At 35.8% G+C, this 21704-nt stretch overlaps 1 protein-coding gene across 1 annotated transcript in view; it reads right to left on the bottom strand.

Moving 5' to 3' along the window:
• The window catches only part of ITFG1 (integrin alpha FG-GAP repeat containing 1), a 72787-nt gene that overhangs the window by 16421 nt on the left and 34662 nt on the right, over positions 1-21704 (bottom strand). Inside the window, exons 9-13 of the mRNA XM_032195979.1 lie at positions 19441-19535; positions 12843-13015; positions 4895-5045; positions 4304-4412; positions 1192-1235 (exon numbers count right to left, since the gene is read on the bottom strand). Coding sequence (XP_032051870.1) covers positions 1192-1235; positions 4304-4412; positions 4895-5045; positions 12843-13015; positions 19441-19535 — 572 coding nt within the window. The remainder of the gene's footprint in view (positions 1-1191; positions 1236-4303; positions 4413-4894; positions 5046-12842; positions 13016-19440; positions 19536-21704) is intronic.

The raw sequence follows: 21704 nt of genomic DNA on the forward strand, positions 1-21704 counted from the left end.
TTACTGAGTGATGAACCATGTCAAATGTACCTAAGTGAGAACGGGATGTGTGCATGGGGGAAATTATTTGTTAAGGTGGGAAGGAGGGGGGAACAAGTTTTTTTTTTTTCTTCCCTTCAAATGCCAAATTTAAGCTGATATTAGGGCATCCAGTTCAGTAGATGATCTTTCAGATGAGTTGCAGAAAGAACACTGAAGAAGAGATGACACATTTCACATCATGCCTCAAAAATAGTAAGTTGCAAATCATAAGAATAAAGTGATAATGATGAAAGATGGGATCAAGGCTTGAAAAAGAATAATGAATTGGCTAGAATGAAAGGTAAGAAGACAGATAAAATATGTTAACACAGAACTGTGAAAGATGAGTAAATAAGGTTAAAACATGCTTTATTTTTGCCAGGTAGCTGTACTCTGGCATAACATACTTCATGATGCTTTCTAACAGAATTTCTTTTGCAGTGAAGGCATTAGTATTTCAATGATCTTTATGAGGTGCTCATCAACATCTGCTGTTCTGTTGTGAAGATTTACTTTCTAAACCTTTACTTTTTCAATTAAGCTAATAATACTACCAAAACCCCTTATTATTTTGTAACAGAAATTAACCTTATGACTTAAAATAGGCTTGTAGGAAAAGATAGTATTTTTGCACAGCTAAGATGCAAACTCTAGCTTTAATTTCTCTGAGTTCCTCTTTTAGGCCATCTTCCACTGTGAAAACTAATCTGCTAACTGAAAGTTTGGTGGTTGACATGCAAGGTCTCTGGACATGATTGAAACATGAAATAGAAATTAGCACATGAACATGTAACTGATCTGCAGAACCATTAGAACCAAGTACATTCCTTTCCCTTCTCTTCATTGTACCCATATTCTCTATGTTGGCCCAGAAGTTGCTGTCAGGCAGCTCATGGCTCAGTCTGTCCAACATTTTTCTTGTGCCTGTATGTCCAGCCCTTGTGATGCTGCTTAACAACGCTCACTGCAGAATCAGTCAATTCTTTTTGTCTCTGAGCAGGCAACTGGAGAAAGATATGGGTCTCAAACACATTGAACCTGACCAGTCATGATTTGGATTACATGTTGTTCCAGTCAGTAACTCTTCTCAGTTATGGATGTGGACATCTCCCAGCATAATAAAGCCCCAGCTCATCTGAAGCTAAATAGTAAAGTTATAATTATACTTACAGTTATTTTCCGAGGACAGTCATTAGAACAGAGGCCACTGAGAACTGCAAGTACAAAAAGTGAGCTTACAGTGTTTATATTAACATCCATCTTACAAGCAAAACCTCTGAAACCCATTAAAGTATATTAACAGATGTCATGTACCATTAAAATTCATGAAGAAAATAACTTCCTTCTGTATGACTTATGTACTTTTTTTTTAATCTGTTTGAGATATATTGCTTTGTAGAAATTAATCAGCTAATCGCTGTTTTGTCATACCTCATTTGTTAGGCAGCTTCCAAAAGATTTGCCAGTTGAAAAAATTCCAAATTGTAACACGTTAAAAATAGTGGACTGCACATTTTATTCATCATCCTTTCGTTTCTAACCATTTAAAAAAATACTTGACAGATATTCAGCTTTACTGTTTTAACTGGTAGAAAGGAAAGCCAAAGCTTTTCCCCATATACTAGTGACAGCTTTACATCTTGATTGAAAGCAATTCACTGAAATTCTAATAAACAAAACTGCCATTACACATTTATTCTATGTATTCACAAGTATTATAAGCATATGGGTACAATGCTACTTATTATCTAAAGCCTATGAGTTGTCAAATTACTTGTTAGCTTGAAAAATCAGTTAAATTACAGAAATACTAAACATTTATAAGTTTCACTAAGTGAGGGACAATGAAAGCCATTTGTTCTATAACCTAAAATACCGTGTCACGTTATCAGAATACCATATTAAAATGCCTTTTAAAAGAAAATAACAGCAAAAAGAGAAGTAACAGGCACATAGCATACAAGAAATCTAAGGTGTCATTACGATGCAATGTTCAGACTTAAATGACAACAGTTTGGTTGAGAAGCAGCCCAGTAATGGCCATGAGCAGGGAAAAAGATACAAACAAGACCACATCAGTGCAGCAGACAAATAAAAACATAACCTTTCCATGAGTTATGCTGCCAAGCAAGTGCTGCAGACAGAGAAAATAAACATGTGGACCAGATTTGATGGCAGGTCATTCTGACCGGCAGGAAGCTTCTAAAGCATTTTCTATCTACTTTAAGGTTCCACTGAGGTTCAAGTATAAAATGTTTGGTGACAGTTAAATACCAAGTGGTGTACATAAAATGTTCAAAGTGTAGCAGTCTGATCAGAAAATATTCCAAACTAGAGTCAGAAATGGTACTGTTCTAGTGAAGGACCATTTGTAATATTCTGAGTGCAAATCTTAACAACTGTTAAAACTCCCAAGTTATAATTTATTTGCAACTTAACATTTGAGACATCCAAATACAGAAGCATCTGTTTTTATACAGTCAAAAAGAAAGTCTGGACATCAGGACAAATAAAATGAAGGTGTGGCAAAGCACAATTTGAAGACTGTACCTACTAATATACTTTAAAAGCTATGAGCTTATACTATATGCTAGACAGAGGTGTGTATGGAAGTGGCACCAACTCTTCCCATTTTGATGCAAAACTGCACACTACAATTTGCTGTTCAATTTCACTGCTGGAACAAATAATCTGACCAAGTGCACCGGACATCAGATTTAATGAGCAAAACTGCTCTCACTGTCCATATACCAAGTGAACACAATGCAGTTAGTGATACACCAATTGGCATAAAGCATGTTTTGTTAGAAATACTCTCCCTGTATCACAGCACAAATTTTTTAGACCACTCTTATTCCCATTTTATGTGGTTTCTATGCAGAAATGCTCACACCCTGAAATGATGCTAGAAAAGGCTTGCTTTGATTTTTAAGATATAAGTACATACATTGAATCAAAAAGCACGTCAGAAATTATTCCTTTCCCTCATTCAAAATATCACAGTTGTTATTCTAATATAACTTCATGAAGTAAATGATTTTTCTAGAAGGCTTTCTGCATGCTTGTGTTTATTATGTTACCCATATGCAGTATTATTTAAAAACAAGGCTTCTGTCAACATGGCAAATCACTGTAGTCCTTTCACTTATGGTGAAAAATAAATCCCAAGCTAAGGAGAAAGCAATAAATACATCAGCCTGCAGTAGTGGCTGCAGTTCTTATGACATGTAGAAGGCTGAAGCATTAGGTGTATTTAAGTAAAATGAAGACAAATGCAATCTTTCCGCAGCAAACCTCCAGTTCACTGGTTTAGCTTTCTCCACATGAGTTTACTTACAGCCTCATCTTTCACTCTTCCTCAAAAAAAATCAAGCAAGATAGACAAGTAATGGACTCAAAGCTCAACACCTTTGCAGTCTGGAAGAACATGGTAGGGCGCGCAATTTGAACATATAATTACTTCCAGTTACAAATATCAAAATCTAATTCTAACATTTTAAACCAAAGATTTAATTCACATACCCTTGCTATGGTAACTGCCATCCTAAATTGTTGTAGTATATTTTAGGAAAGATGTCATTTAGGAAATTATTCTTACTATTTACTCTTTTTTTTTTTATTTATTTATTTATTTATTTTTAAGTTGGTTACTTTCTGTTGTATGCACAGAGACAGCATTTCTTGTCATCTATCAGCATGGACTGAAGACATGAATCTTCCTTAAATTTTGTTTCGTTTGAATAACTCAGTTTCCCTGCAGATTATATTTTAGACAGTTGATAATTCTCATTCTCCCTTCAAAAGCCAGCTGAGAAATCAACTTTTAAAGACCTAGTACTGCCTTTAGAATTTTGCTAGAATGCAGAATTGGTCAATGAAAGCTCCAGGATGCAAAGAAGGATTTAGACTGCTTCTAGGTAACAAGTGAAATAAGACACACATTCTTGTGAAAACAAAAATACAAGCCCTAAAGATGATAAACCCTTAAAGGATATTGCCATCAAAACTGGTAAAAACAGCTAAAGTGCTGAAAATAATGGCCAGAATCAACTTGGAATATAAATAAGTACACTAAAATAAAACAAGAAAAAAATTAGATAAGTCATTTTTGTTTGATACCAAAGTATAGATTCTGCAATATACTTACACAGTCCCTAATATTTTCCATGCCATGCTTTTTGCTTTATTATGCACATAGCATTACCATAATATTATCATACACAGAGGATCAAATATTCCCCTCAAGGTCTGATGTTGATTTGATTATATGGTAGTAACTTACCAATAACTTTAACAAAATAGGCATCTGCCTCAAAGTTGTTTTTTAATGTATGGATAGCAAAGTCCTTGTTGGAATAGCCTTTGCTTACTACAATGATATCCAAGATTCCCTAGAGGGAAAAAGAAAAGTTTAAATTAGAGTTCTGATTTACTCTAGATAACATCTAAATTTAGCAAGTAAATTCCCTTAGAGATGCAAAGGAAGAACATGGAGCATGTGCAGCCAAGTTTATGCTTCCACTACTAACATGAATATCTTTTATATCACATTAATCTTAGGCAATATTAGAGTGCTCCATCCACAGCTAACCAGGGCAACACACGTGGTCCATGGCTTCTTTCTTGCCATGGAAGAGAGCAGCTCAAGTGGACCATGTGGAGGGCCAGTAAACTTTTAGTCACTGATGGGCTGCTGCTACATGCCCAGCTTCCAGAGAGCAACTTAAGGCAGTAGCAACATCCCAGACTAAAGGCACTGTCTGCCACAAGCTGTAAAGCAAATGTTTATACAAAGCAGTCTACCAACGGCACAAAAAGACAGGTACAGCAACACAGAGTGATGCTGCCTGCTGTAGTAAAGAGTTGAACTTACATCTTCATATATGTCAAAGAAGGTTGCTACCACTGCATCCTTGATTTGATTTAGATCTGAGAGCTCCCAAAAAACTTTAAACATACGACGCACGCTCTTGCAGCTCACATTATTGCATGGGACATTTTCTAGTAAGAAGGCTTGTTGGTTGCTGTAAAACATATATAACAACTTACTTCCTATAAGAAGTCTAGAAATATATATATATATATATATATTTTTTTTTTTACAATATTTTTCTAGTATCCAATACAAATGAAGTAGAGTAAATAAATATATTAAAACAAAAACCCAAAGCTAGCAGCCAATAGTTACTTTCAAATCCATAAGCATTTATATTAATTTCACAGGCAGAATTACAACCATCATGTCATGCCTGATTTAAACCTATGAATATACTAAATAGTTCAAAATCAGCAGGAATAATTTCATTATTCTTACTTTATTCAGATACAAGTTCAAGTGCACCTAACTACCATTTTCCTTAATCCCTCCCCATGGGCCCTCAGCTTATATACTACTTGAAATGTGTCAGTGCTTTTTTCATTATTTTATGACAATCTGTTCCCACCCCAAGTTCTACATGTATTAATTTTCTTACACGTTACATGATGTTTACACATTTAAGATTAAATCACATCTCCATTAGTACATTTGCAATTGGTTCAAAGCAAAACCCAAGCCAAAAAAACTAGTAGGATAGTAAAAATTGGGTGGGACAAACCAAGTTAGACATTTGCTGTCACAAGACAAATAAATAGAGAGAAAGGCTGTAATACTGAAACAAGAAACAAACAGATTGGAGTAGCAGGTGTGGCATAGCAAAAAGCCTCCCTTCTGAAGAATTCATCTAATATGCATCAGTTTGTTGGTGGGAGATGCAGATGAGTGACACAGGGTTTATACCAGCAGATTCATATATGCATGCTGATGGCTAGTAGCATCATACATTGCCTCTAATATTGTAAGGTTGCCACTCTCACTGGAATGGTGAAAACCTTCAGGAGTTCACCAGCTGGAAGCCTGATTCCTTGGCAAGTCTCAGTTACTATCCTGGGAGCCCACAGGGATCCATCACTGCCTTGGCAGTGGGAACAGATGAAGTTTCCTCTTTTCTTTCCGGGGGCAGAGCCAGGAGATGGAGGAGCCAACTGCTGCTAGCTAGCAGCAAAACTAGCTAAGCATGTCAGAGCCCAGGGCAATTACCAAAAACACTTCTTCACTACGACCTTGAACATAATGTCATTCCAGAAGGTGACAAAAAGGTGGTTTTCCATATCTTAACGGCATCCAAGGCCTCCAGGATACAGTCACAGTAACTTCAGCTTTTTTCCTTAGGAAAGTTTTTGTTTCTATGGAATATTTCGGGTTATTTGCTTCTAATAAGAATTGTATCCCACAATACTCATATTTCTGCACCATCCTTTTTAGGAGAGGAAGGCAAAACATTCACCTTGAGGAAAAAATATTTCTGACAGTGTAGTAGTAGTTTCTTTGCACAATGTCAAGTTAGTATTTCAAAACCTGCAATGGAAATAACATAGGATTTTGTTCACTGTAAGATTTGTCAAAAATCAAATGGGATATTTAAATATTTTCCTCAAAACCTTATAATCACATCTCTTGAGTTTCTTTGAAAAACAAAAAATAGGGCTCTATTTCTCTGCCATACGCCTGCATTTGACTAAGCTTTAATCTGAACAACCCACTTGTTACAACGTCACTGTTAAAAGCAAGAGTATATAGAATTAATGTCTAGCTAAAAATCAAATTAGGTGATCTACAATATTTAAGGCATATAATATTATTATTTGAACCTGAGATCTCATAACCGTAACTTGAAATTGCTAAGTGCTCACATTCTTATTTTATGTCAAATTAACCAACTATAAAATTAAGGTGACAACTCAAGCTAAGCAAATTGTTTCAATTTCTCTTTTTCATCATCATCTTGACATAAGATGTATATACAACATTCACAACAGAGTCCAAGTAACGGCTAGCCATGTTTTATCTTTCTTGATCTTGATTCCAGGCCACTCCCCGGGCTGTGCTGATATGGGAGCTGCCCCGTGCAACGTCTCAGCACAGGACAGGGAAGCCTTGGTTGCGGGCCATTCTTTTGAAAGGCTACAGCAACAGGAGAAGTTGCAGTGCCTGGCTGTTTGCAAAGGGAAGAGCCATCAGCTGTTCAGTTCCTTCTTGGAAGAACTCCTGAGGACTGGATTTGGCCTGCGGGCTGCTAATTGATTCCTTATGCTTTTTTAGGGCTTTAATTAATTTACAATTACCAGAATCAAAGCATCTTCCTCTGTATTTTATTTCTCCTTCATGCTATGATTACCAAGAGTAAATTAATGACCTTCTTATTTTGAACCAAATTTTGAAGTAGATTCACAGTCAGAAAAAAAATCTACCTATAACAGTAAAAATCAACAACGTACTTAAAATGACAAACCAGTGTCCCTTAAAGCCTATAGGAAAACACAAAGACAGACCGTTACAACGATAAAACCATACATCTATGCTCACATGCTACAAACATGTGTAACAGACAATAGAGAAAAAATCAGCTTAAATACCAAGAATTCAGAGTTCTTTTGTGCTGCGTATTAAGACTAGCATAATCACCCTTAACTGGATACTTGCTAAACTTTTAATGTTTATTAAACATTTACTGTTATATTCACACCATTGTAACATGTAACATAGTGTCACCAACTACCTACTACCTGCAGAACTTTACCTGAAACAACTTACAAGCGCTGCTGAGGAAGTACAGCATTGTCTACAGATGGGAACCTTCTGACTGAAGGCCACATGCAGCGAAGCTAAATCTAGTAAGACTGAGTTACTACAAGCATGGCTTAACAAAGACAGACTGAAGATTTATCTTAGTTTTATTTTTAACATGCTACTTCACAATTACAATTAAATCTATACTGCTTAATTTCATACAACTCTCATTCCATCAGTTTTAGGCAATGCCATCTACAGTTATACAGGGGACATCTAAACAACTAGTATCTTACTCCAGACATTCAGAATAAATTAAATTGTCTGTATTTTTAACAACTGCTCATCTACAGTCAATTGAATCTACATTTTAAAGAAGTTCTTCATCCAACCCTGTTTCTGACAGTGACGACTAAAAATGATTTAGGAAGAGATGATTTGGTCAAATGAGACTCCTTTTAGTAGACTCATGCAAAGGATTAATACACATACGTTTATTTAAACCAGTGCATGAGTGCCTGGAGAACTTTGCAGAAGTGCGTTATACTTATTTTTCATTCAACTGTTCACATTCAGTTTTTGATTAGCTCTAAGTTTCAATCGTTACTGCTATTTGTCACCAGTACGTGAGATAGATACCATCTATCTCCATCTATACCATTACTTTATTTAACCTGTGAAAAACATTCCCTCGGAGTAAAAGCCTCATTGAAAAATGATTCCTGGATTATGTGTTTGCAATGCTAGCTGCCAATTATTAGTTTTCTACTTGGGAAACAAGCAGTTAAATAAATTATTTCATCTAGTTGGGTGGCTGAACAAAGGATAAGCATTATAGACTCCGATGAAGTAGTCAGACTTCCAACATCACCAGAGTGAATTTAAAAACAGCATGTGAAAAAAAAAAAAAATGAATAAATTTAGATAAGATAGTAAGTAGAGATGAACCAATCAGTAACTACTGGTAAAAGCCCTTTACCTATTATTATTCTATATACATACACAAATTCTAATACAGTCATAACTAGAAGGAAGAAAAAATCATGCACGTATGTAGCCTAAAGTAAGACCTGTAGACTGGAATTCTAATGTGTCGGTTTTGACTCAAGTCAAAAGTTAAAAGAACTCACAATGGACTGACAAATACCTTAGATCTGATTGAATGCAGCATTCTCACCTGTTCGAATTCATAGACCCTTGTAGTTCAAACCCCCACCACACTTGCAACCAGAAGTGATTCCTTTTTTTGTTGCTGCTGTTAATAAGGAATGTATCCGTGTTTTCAGAACATTGCATGCCCCTATTGAAAATTGACTGAATATGACAGGATATCTGACTGGTCTTATGGCAATTCTAGGAGTATTTGAAGCTATTAATCTCCTGTAAGGACAGTAAACTGAAGTTATTCCCAAGAGTTATAAATATTTTTATTTCAGTGTTCTATAGGAATTAAAAAAAATCTGAAAGTCCTTTCCAGATTTATAATAAAAATAGAATTGATTTTAGTCATATTCTTCCATTGTCACATATCAGTATATTTTCAGATTAATAAAATGGCTTCTGCTTCCTTTAATTTCTTTAATTTACAGACAGCAACTGGAAGCTAGGCCTTCTATACTGTAACACAGATTGAGGTCAAGAGTTTACAAAAATGCTTTTATCATTTAATCCCAGTAATCAATCACTGAAATTAGATCTGTAGATGTAGCATGAAAAGCTTCAAAGAAAGAAGTAAAAAGCTTGATCCAGAAGTGTTTAAAATCAATTAAATAAGGTTTTCATTTTAACTTGATCTAATTTAAGACGAGCTTTTAATTTAATTCCCACACTTTTAATTCTCTCTGACCCAGTTACAAATTTTAAAAAGGAAGCATTTGCTTATGTTTCTCAGAAACAATGCATTTATGGTACTGTGAAAGTGACATTTGATAGTCACTACAGAAAATGTTTCCGTTACCTTTCAACAAATACAGGGAAAATACTGTGTTAACACACAACATATTTTTTCTTTCTTTTTTTTTTTTTTGCCAGACTTCCTCAGTTTCTGAACCCTACTTTGAACAGCCTGTCAAATCACCTGCCAGTACTTTTAAGTCCTTATGCCTAACTATGTCACTCAGTTTTGAAGTCAAGTTTCTAAATAAGTTTAAGACACACCCAATTGAATAAATAATTCCAAAAGCAAGGAGGATAAAGACAAAAGTGTACCACAGTAATTCATTGCTGTGAGACAGGTAATGTCCTGGGCTTTCATAGGAGTAACTATTTATAAACTATTTAAACCTTTCACATATTACATTGCCATAAGTATATACCATCCAGACAAGAAAGGCTCCCAGTAATATTAAAAGATAAAAACTTGAAAAAAAACCCTCTGAACTCCTTAAGTATTCTTTCAAAGTGTCCTAGCCCTAAGAGACAGCTTATAGTACAGCAGAAAATGAAAGATTTTTTTTGGGGGGGGTTAGAAAAAACAAGGGACAAGAACTTAGCATTTTAAATGCCTCAGTGTTTCAATGGAAAAGGAAAGACCTTGGTTCCAGGCTGCTCTCTAGACTTTTTATAGTCTTTTTTTCAATGACTGCTGAACTGAAGATGCAAACTCCCAACTGAGCAAGAAAAAAAAAAAAAACAAACAAAAAAACACAAACCCAACAATCAGGGACTAAGTGCTTTAACTTTGCCTATGCTGTTACTGCCCAGAACTTGCATCAATTTCTCCTCTGCCATATTTGAGGAAAAAAAAAAAAAAAGGCAAAACCAAACCAGCTGCTGTGCTAGTTATGTTAAGGCTCAAAGGCTGCTGCGCTAGTTATCTTAGGGCCCAGAAATACAGTGGCAGAGCTCAGCTGCTCAGTCTCTGAATCACAACTTTGTGTAGGCAGAATACAAGCACGTAGCTCTTCAAACTAGGTCATTTTTAGAAATGTTTTTAGGCAGGTGCACGTAAAAAACTCCAACACAAAAATGTCAGTGGGTGACTCATGTTTAGACAATCACTGGAAGATCTGGATTGATTCTAACTTAAGTATCTAACTCTTGCTGTATACTCTTTTAAACACTATATAGTGAGCTCCTCAGTTCTTTTCCTTATTGAGTATTAATTCAAACTATGAATCCATACCCAATCTAATACGCATCGCTATACAGAGGAAGATACTAAATACGCCTGTGACAGAGGCTTAATTTTTCCCTGTAAATACTTGCACACATGCAAGTATTCATCATAGATCCCAATAAGAAAGATGTTGAGACTTAACTGGGCATTGATTAAAATACCTTTTATGGGAGATGTGAGGAAGGAAGAGTAGATTTCATAGATAATCCGGTGCTGGAAAATCCAAGCTGTACAGTATCAGCAAGACCTCTAGTCAGGGCACATGCTGTGCATACCCTGTTCATAGCGAGATTCACTGGCATTAAAACTTTACGTCTCTTTCACATTTTTCTTGGAAGTACACAATTCCACTCATTTCTATAGTCAAGGAAGATGATGTTCACATGAAGACATGCTGCTTCAAGGTAAAGACAAGGACATGCCAATGGCATCATCACCAGATGCCAAGTGGAAGCCGCCTACAGGCTTCTCCATCACGATTAGCTGGCTAAGTTTATCCTGCAGCCAAGTGATATGTGCAGAACAGCAGAGGCATGCACTCAGGTCAACTGTTATGTGGATCACTAACTCCTTGATGTACAATACTTTCCCAGTTCGGATCACTACACCTGCTGTAACACCAGATTGTAGCAAGACAAAGCATTGGGAAAGCAAACAATGAAGAATAAAAGGGAAGAAAAATTACACTGACAAATTTAATAGGAAAGACTAGAATCATTTATTTCCCGTCTCTAAGGATTTAAGCACTGAGGTATATATTCTACTAACAACACATTTTCTGTCTGTGACATGCTGTTATGGTTTAACCCAGCAGGCAGCTGGGCACCACAAAACCATTCGTTCACCTGCCCCTCAAGACTCTCCCCATCCCACAGAGAGGGGGAAGAATCTGAAAAAGGCTATAAACTCATGGGTTGAGATAAAGACTGCTTAATAGGACAGAAAAGGGAGAATAAATAATAATATACAAAACAAGTGATGCCCAATACAATTGCTCACCACCTGCTGACCAATGCCCAGCCAGACCCTGAGCGACTGCCTCCCCCCCAGCCAACTCCCCCCTTTTGTTGTTCAGCATGACACCACCTGGTATGGAACGGCCTGTTGGGGTCAGCCGTCCTGCTTCTGTCCCCTCCCAGCTTCCTGTGCACCTCCAGCCTCCTAGCAGGCAGGGCAGCACGAGAAGCTGAGAAGTCCTTGACTTAGCACAAAGCACTGCTCTGCAACAACTAAAACATCAGTGTTATCACTGTTGTTCTCATCCTAAATCCAAAACACAGCACCATACCAGCTACTAGGAAGAAAATCAACTCTATCCCAGCCACAGAGCACCTGCCTAACAGGTTTTAAGTAATTTTAGTGATCACAGAGCTGTAGTGAGAATTAACAAACTGAAGTTGGAAGACCTGTCTTCAGCAGTGGTCCTTATCACCATGTTTTACTGCAGCTATTGTCTCTCTAAAAGGGAAGATTCTTCTCCACTGTACCTTGAAAAAATACAGGTTTTGCTGTTGACAAAAATATCATTTTGCAAAATTCAATAGCCAAAAAAGTCAAATTGATTTCTACAAACATTTATGAGCATAACCTAATTCTGTTGCCTCAGCTACAATAAATCATGAATGATGACAAACTAAGTAGCAAATGAATCCCAGCTATTATAAATGGAGCATCCAGTCCCATGGAAGTTGCAGAATGTACTGGCTTTTCTGATCACTGAAGCACACATGACACTAAAAAAAAAACACAACAAAACTTATAAAAAGGCAAGATTTCATCTTAAATAACTGGTTGCTTGGTCCTCCATAAAAGGAATCAGTGGGCAAAACAGCTCAAAAAACTTAAGAGATTTCAGCAGATTAAGATCAAACTGTTGGAGCACAGAAAGGTATTGTCATCTTTCTGATGACAAGTAAATAGATGAAACATCCAGATGAACAAAAAAGTAGGAGCAAAGAAATACAAGGAAAGTTAATAAAAAGTCCACAAGGTACTTCACTAAACACTAAAACGCACTAAAATTTACTAATCTGTATGACTGATGACTGTACAACCATTTAATGGTCTTTACTTCTAGGTTTACATATACCTCACCTTCCAGATGTGTTCCTTAATATAGCAAGAGCATCTGGGTAGCCATCCATATTGTAATCTCCAATATGAAGGGTAATGGGAAATGTAACTTCTGATGTAGCTTTGTCAGTTTGATGTGGTACAAAGCCCCAAACAGTGTCTTTATTTTTGAAGTCTTGCAAGACTGGAATCCACTGTAAAAGAAAAGAAAAACAGAACAGAACAGATAGGTAAGGAAATCCATTTTATGTATTAAACCCACCCAATTCTATTTAAAATGGCTGACACGTCTATACTGCATCACAATTCTGAAATGGTTTATGAATTTCCCAAGAGGAAACTAAGGATTATTTCACAACTCTGACACCAAATGACCGTTTTAATATGAAACCTTTTTTTTTCCAGAACAGAAAAAAACTAGGTAAGGTTATAAGAATGAAGGACATATGTTTTTAGAAATCATCTGGTGTATAGCAATATTCAGGAAAAACTTTATTGAAATTCATGCTTGCCTGTAATTTATTTTTTATTTTTTTAAAGTGTTGCCACACCTGAACTATTAGGCCTTCAGATCCTCGAGATTTTTTTTTTCCCCTCTGAAATCGCAAGCAATAGGCAGCATTAAAACTGGAAGAGGGGTACACCCTCATTAAATCTGTGAAAGTACAAAGGAAGTGCGAAGTACTATTTCAGTTTCTCCAGGATAAGAAACAGAATGTATCTGTACTTACTCTCCACAAAAGGCTGCAGAGGGGCTAAATAGGATTTTATCTTAATTAAAATCAAAGTAATTTCACAAGTCAGTATGAAACTTAAGTATGAGGGTTAACATTTCAATTCTACAGAAAGAAAATCAGTGCCATTTTTAAAGCCAGAAGTAATTTTCTATGTCAGCTAACTGACAACGTCTTCAAAAAAACAGAAGGGTGCCATCCTAAAGGATCACTATCAGCAATGTCAACAGCACTTAACAGCATCTTCAACGTCTCTCACCCAAGCCTTAATTTAGCAATTTCAGGAACCAGAATGAGATCCCTGACAGCATTGTTTCCTGCTGTGGAGAGACTCCCTCACTAGCACAATCCAGCAACCAACAACATTCCAGCCACATGGCAATTGTCTGTGACACTTGGACCTGTCTCTTGAGATTACACACGAACATGAGAACCCCCCAAATTTTTTTTTTTTTTTTTTTTTTTTTTTTTTTTTTTTTTAAGAAGTGCACTAAGGTCAAATTTATCACAGACAGCTTAGAAACCTAGAACAGTTCTGCCAGATGCACATATACTGTGTGCCTGCCTGTGTAACTTGCAACGTTTGAACTAAGATGATCCATTATATGCCACTGATAAGAACCCAAAGTTTAAATTAAACATACTTGGTCATATTCCCCTCTTCCCTCCCCCCAACATACGTATACCTATTTAATTACTGTTAGCTGCTGAAAGTTTGAAGAATCCAAGAAGGGGAAAAAAAAAAAAAAAAAGGAAAGGAAAAAAAAATTCTCAACCTGAGAGAAAAGTTTCATTGTTAGACTTTGCAATTCCCTGTCATACAGAAGAGTTGAAATATTACTGCAAAGTACAAGAAATTTGAAAAACTAATTGGAATCAGCACCATGAAATATTGTGTTAATGATTCCATGCAAAATAAAAATTGCCACTGCAATGAAATCCAATTATACTTACCATATAGTTTCTAAATATTGCTGGGTATGGTAACAGTATTTTAAAGAAAAAAAAAATCAAAAAGATTTTAGGAGTAAACCTGAATTTTTACCTTTTTTAAAGAAAAACTCTACCCAGAAAATGATTCATAAATAGCATTTTTCCTATTATAAAGGCTACAGTAAATGCCAACATATAAAGCTACAGGCGAGGAAAAAAACCACCTATTGCTACTAAACATCACTACGTATCTTACTGAACCAGTTGTGGGACTTTTTACAATGGCAGTTGTAGAACATCTCAAAACATTAGTCTTGTCCAATCTGTAACCTGGACACATTTTGGTACCACGCATAATTTACTCTGACAGTTTAAGTTCACAGAGTAATGCACATTTTTGGTGAAACTCTTTCTGTATGCTTCTCCTATAACTATTACAGAGTAAAGGAATGTAAGATTAATTGTTCCTGTGGCTTAGGACGTATTTCAGTACAGAAAGCAGAAAAATAAAAATAGGTTTGTCAACAATATAAATCTGCTACTGCTTTTGAATTTGTTAACCCAAAAAATTACTTAAAAGTTGTAATAGCAAGTATGAAGCTTAAGAGGAAGACTAAAGCCTTTTTTTTTCTTTTTACTGAAAGATAGAAATAGGTGGGATGTAATGACACAAAGCTGTTTCTTGCAGTCTCATCATGCTTTTTCTCTTACCTACCTAAGATGAAAAGAAGATTGAGAAACAGTTAATATATCTAAAGGAAAAATTAAATGAATACATAAAATTAATTCAGAGGATTTACTCTTCCCTTTATGTTAAATTTCATTAACTACCTGCACTGATATAATTAAAACATTTATATATTCCTTCAATTAATTATGTTATAAACTAAAATGATTTTTAAGTGCTTGAAAATCCATTCTCAAACTCTTCAAATATTTGTTTTTCGTCAAGTAGTAGAGAGAATACTTTATTGCCCTATGAAAACATGGCCTCTTTTTCACTTTGAAAAAGATCTCAAGTACTTAAAGATAGTTTAAAACTTTTTGCATTCACCCCTCCTAACTCAAAAAGGGTTCATTTCTCTCTGAATCCATGTTATTTTATACGTTAAGAAACACAGTTCGCTTGCTCTAGAGCCTGCTCTTTGAACCAAAAATATGGGGGTAGCATCTTGTACTTTAAGCTTTGGCCAGGAAACCTGTTACGAACAATCAGCCCATCCAGCCAGCTGCCCAATTCCAGACCATGTAACACAGGCACAGAGCTTGCTGTGAGTGAGAAAGCATTTGGAAATTGGTAGTCTGTTCCTGGCCAATGCCTTTCCTGGAAATGCCAGGGTTTCTCCTCCTTTCTGCAAGGGGCACTATAGAGCATCCTGTACAAAGATCAAGAGTGACCTGACAGAACTGGCCACAGCAACAGAAGTCCTTTTTCTTAGGGGCTCCCCTTCTGCTGTTTGCATGCATTATAGCTCAGCTGCACATAAAGAATAAATCCAGTAATTTCAGGAGGCATTAGGTTTTCAGTGCATATGAAGGTCACCTGAATTCCATATACAACTGAGTAGCCACCACTGAAAAAAACCAACACACCACCACCATACATTACACCATTAATTTATGGTGTCCAAAGCCCAGAAGATGCTAATCCCCAGCGTTACTTTAGCAACACAGAAGAGAATAACTAAAGCAGTAAGTCATATTTTGAATACAAGAGCATGGCTCACAGACTTGTAGCTGCTTTGAGAAAGACAAACAATCCAGAGATGCGCGGATCTTGCATAATCTGGGATTAATGAAAAATTACATCAACTGCAATCCCCCCTCCCCACCTTTATACTGCTGCAGAGGAACCAAGAAAAGCAATTTGCTGTGACAAACTACAGCTGATAATCAGTGCTGTTGGTTACATGTCAAGCCTACAGAATGATACCAGGAAGACCTGTGGTTTGCTATAGGATGCATTGCTATGTTCTACACTACAGCTGCTGTATCTATAAAAGGAATAAAGCTGTACTCTTTCTATTGTATAAAGGTTACAAGAAGGTTCACAGTTATAAAAACTAAGGTTATAAGTATGCTCACAAAGAAACTCTTAAATTAAAGGACTGAAATGATACTGCTTGCCTCAGGAAACAAACAAAATAAAGTCATACTGAATACTAGACAAAATTAAGAGAAAGATTAGTCATCTCTAAGAATATCACAATACCTATAGTTTCTACAATAAACATTACCAGGGACTTTAAAACAAGTTTCAGGGAGAGCTCAGTCTGATTTTCAGAATCTAAATGAGATCTAAATCAGCATGTTAGTCTGCAGCTTACTGCAGGTGAAATTCAAGAAGCCTGAGGTGTCCCAGTACCAGCTACAATCTGAAACAGCAGATGGGATTCTAGTTCAGATCCGACTGCAATTCTTTTGTTGCTGAGGGAACATTCACATTCTTTCAAACTCCTAGTAGGTCTGCATCTCCTTAGGTCACTTGTATGCAATTCTTTGCTTTGGCCTGTCCTTTAGCCTCATCATCCAAAAGAAGGAAAATTTACCTGAGATATTTCTAATACTTCTGAAGATTAAATGGTTAAATGAAATATAGGTTTATGGTGAGAGAATTTCATCCTTGAAATTTGAAGTAATTCTCTTAGATCTGCTTGGCTTTCTAAGTAACCATCCAGCTACACCACACACAGCACGAGAAGGAAATATACCATAGACTGACAGCTGTCAAACAAAACAAGATCTTATCAGACCAACAACTCCAAAACCTGATATGCCACTGAATGCCTCTTCACAGCATAACTGCTCAGAACCACAAATTCTACAGATACATATTTCATCTCAATCTATCCCACAATATTGCGTGTTTCATCTCAATCACAATACAATAGAACCACATTAACTGTTTTTCATTTCTATTCATCAAATATCACTACTTGCTTGTTGTGACAACGAAGGACAAAACCACTTCCAGTTACAAGTTTTTTTTTCTTTTTTTAAAGACAGTCATGTAATTTATTATCCTCAAGATCTGAGATAAATAATTTTCTCAAAAGTTCATAACTACCAAAAGCACTCCCACAAAACCCTACAACAAAAACAGAACAGAAATTATGGATATGTAGCATCTTCTACTTTTTCTGTAATAGATTTGAAATCTGTTTCCCAGACATTCCAGATAGTTATCTAGCTGTCACACACAGGATACCATCTCCTTGTTTCAATACATTCTGCACCATATGGGCTTATTATTTCCCTGAAACTGTAAAGTTTTAATTAAACAAAGAGCATTGATCTTGGTCTGTTGCCTCAAAATTTCTATTTATCAATTCTCATGAAGATCAATTCATTTAGTCAAATATCAGAAGTTGGGTCAGTTGATCTCATAGATGACCAAATGCAATGAAATTAAACATTTCACTTCCAACTAAAAATAGGAAGCAAGATGTTTGAATAGATTTCTACCTGAAGAAAACATGCAACACAGGAAAAACTGTAGACATGAATGAAGGTACTGACATTTTCTCACTTTTTCATAATCGGAAAGTTAAAATGGTTTAGGAAAAAAAGCTCCATCACTTCTAGATGAGTCAGAATACAAGAAAAGAAAATGCAAGATATAATTTTTTAAAAAAGGTTAGGTCAGAACAAGTCATTATTGTCTGCCATTTGATATTGTAATTTTTAATTAGAAAGTCATTCTAAAAATATGCAAGAAAAATTGCTTTGAAGTTTCTAGGTAAGCCTTAATACTTCTTAACGCTTTTTTTTTTTTCTAGTAGGATGAGAATCTGTTGGATTCTTCACTTCCTAAATAAAATGACAATATTCAGCTGTTAATTTTTAAACTCAAAGATCATTATCTTAGAAACTATTTAAAAATTGAAATTACATTGTAATTGCTAAATTAAAAATACAAATTAAATACACTGAGACAGTCAAAAATAGTATGTTAGAAATCTAATGTGTTATTAAATAAATAGTTGACTTCTTTAAAAAAAATGAAATTATGAAATTATGAACAGGAAAACTGTCTACGTACAACGTTACTTCAGAGCACGCTACAATAAAAGACTCAACTTTGGCAAAATCTTGGTATTATGTAAGCTGCTACACACCTTCCTCTACACATTACTAAATCACTTCCTTCCAGAAACATATCATAAATAACATAGCATACAGTTTTTGTTTATCCCACTGATAAATCATCCACCACTGTCAAGTAACAGCTTTGTACCCATCAATGGCACATGGTATTTGTGTGTGGTTCATTTTCCACAATTAATTTACTTCCATTTGGAATATTTCTCTCAAATTTACTTGAGCAGAAAACATCGAGTGTCTTTTGTTTCTTATACTATCAAGAATAGGGAACTAAATTTAGAACTGAAGGACAATGTCTTTTGACAAAGAGCACCCGAACTACTCAAAAGTGAAATGCGAAATGCAAGCAGCATGTTACAGTAACATAACCAATGTGACGTGCTTAACAAGTCAGTGTTCTTCCTTTTGCCCGGAAAGCAAAGCAAGTATGGCAAACTAATCATCCACTTGCTGTATGTACATTCTATGACCTGTAAATCAAATCCCCCTGTAATGCCATGTATCCAGCAGCACTGTAATCTATTCCACTGTGAACACAGAATATATGCAATTTAAAAAACAAAACGAAAACCTTTGAGCATGGGAAAACATGTACTTGTAAGTACAGAATTGCCAAGATTAGACAACTGAAATGGATACATTACTAGATCTTGAGTTACTTTACTTTCCATCAAAACCATAGTTTGCGGTAGATAATAAATACATACCTACATAAAAATATCTTACGTAATATCATTACAGGTAGAGAAATTTACCTTTTCCGGAAATAAAAGTTATTTTTCTATACTGTCTTGATTCATAAAACACAGTATTTTCCTTTGTCTTTGCAATTCCAAAAGTCACAATACCTGATCCAGTCCTAGCTTAGTTAAATAGATGGCACTTTTTTGACATGCTTGGTCTTCACAGACTGGTAACAAATGTTCACTTTGTCCATCACCATCTGCCAAAGAAAAAAGATGGTCAATGTGTATTTGCAAAATCAGAAACTTTATTTGCAAGAGATAATTAACTGAACATTTTTAGTGTGAAAAATTAGACCAAAATAAACTAGACATTGAAAAAATCCTTTACCTTTGTAATCTCTCATCTAAAAGAACTCATCAATTTTCTGTTTGAAGATAATCTTTGTTGAGTGTTTTCATCTTGATCCACAGTACAGAGGAACTTTTAAATTTTATATCTGATGATAATATATTATATTTAGAAGAGTAAATGCTTACTAATTTACTCTGTGGTCCCTGTGTTTAACCGGGAAGAAAATTACTCATATATATCTGCCATCACAAATCTACCATACAAGCAAATCCAACTTTTGGAACCAATTTTAAACTTCTGCACTGCCAGGAAGACTAAGAAGAGTCATGAGTTCACATGTACTATGTTATCTATACTAAAAGGTAAAAAACAACACTAGAAAGTTCACCAACTCAATGGCTGATAAATTCCAGGCCTATAGAACTAGCTAAATATGACTAAATCACAGATTTTTAACAAAGCTCTTCTAGCACATGTATTTCCAAAACCTTTAGGAAAACAATGACCATCTACATGTTGAAACAAGCAATGTCTAATTGCATCCAGAATTCTGACGCACAGAGCATACAATGAGAAATAAAATGGTTTTCCATTATCTACTCCAGGAGGAATCCCCACATTCACATTTTGCAGTCCTGCCTTGCATATTCCCAAGCTACCTTGTGTGGGCTGAGAAAGAAGAACAGTGAGGCAGCTGAATGTAAGCAGCCCGAGAGAAGCTAGAATTGCTGCATTAATGACTAGTGCTGCAACTCCTGATTATCACCATATATGCCAAACTAGACTTGCTAGAGAGATGCTAAGCCCCAACCCATAAAAGCTTCAGAGAATTTGCTTTTCCAGGCTATGAAATAAAGGCTCAAACTGTAACGCAAAATTTATCTTTTCAAATTGCCCCATAGCCCATATGGTTTTGAGCAGCTTGGTATTAATATTTTAAGTAGATTTTTTACAGTTGCTTTAAAAAGTCTCCTTAGTTAACATATAAAAACACAAATCAAAACCAAAACACTACACCACCTTCAAAAGTTACCGAATCCCTTACTTATTTCCCAATGTACTACTGACCACAACCAAAGCGTTTTGTCATACCTAACCTATACCATAATAAATGATGCCTCAGCTTACCAAATTATATTTCTATGAAGACAAACCACCTTTTAGTATACACATCCATACGTAGTTAAAATTTGTAGGTACCTCCATCATTATGTAAGGAAGCTGGGAGATGGAAAATTGGGTCATAAGGGGCAGAAGGACTTGTAAAAATATCAGACCTCCCTAGATACCTCCAAGTGATAAAGCTGAGCCATCACCTTCAGTGGCTTTCTACATGCCATCTGCCTCAAGTATTATTTTATCTCACAGCAAAAACCCTCCTAAACTATTACGGCAGCTCTGTTACCAAGTACAAACAATTTAGGATGGCAGTTAGCCTCGGAAGTAGTCCAGTAAGTCAGCAACCAAACAGATGAGAATATAAATTACCGCTGAACAGAGAAATTAACATAGCAACCAGTGAATTTGACAGGTCTGAAATCAGCACCTGCTTGTAAAGCTGTTTTCTTTCTGCATCATTCAAGTAAAACAATTAAAGCAGGATACTGATTCAGAATTAATGTTTTATGTACCATGAATAAGAACTGTGCCCATTATCACTGACTTCAACAATGACCACAAAAAACATAGCAAAAGAAAGCTGGAACAATTAAAGTGTCTAAGTTCCCAACAACCATGTGTAACATTTACAATATACATCATAGTGAGCACTCGATAAAGCTGCCTCATTGAGAGCTTCACTACCACTATCTTTCATCCAAAAACAAACAAAAAATGGCTAGGTACATATTCACATTGCAGGGCAGGCAAAACAAATGCAACTTAAAAGGCATCAAGTGAAGTGCCAACCATGAGAATACAGCTGGAAATAGGACATCAATGAAATGAGAATATCTTCCGAGCCGTAGCGGAGTAGTTTAAGAAAGCCTACAATTAGATAAATACTGTCTTACAGAAAAGCAGCAATCAAGAGAAGGAAAGCCCAGAATTCTTCACGTCTGTCACACTATTCTCT

Source organism: Aythya fuligula, chromosome 12 (assembly GCF_009819795.1).
Source record: "Aythya fuligula isolate bAytFul2 chromosome 12, bAytFul2.pri, whole genome shotgun sequence".
NCBI classification, from domain to species: Eukaryota; Metazoa; Chordata; class Aves; order Anseriformes; family Anatidae; genus Aythya; species Aythya fuligula.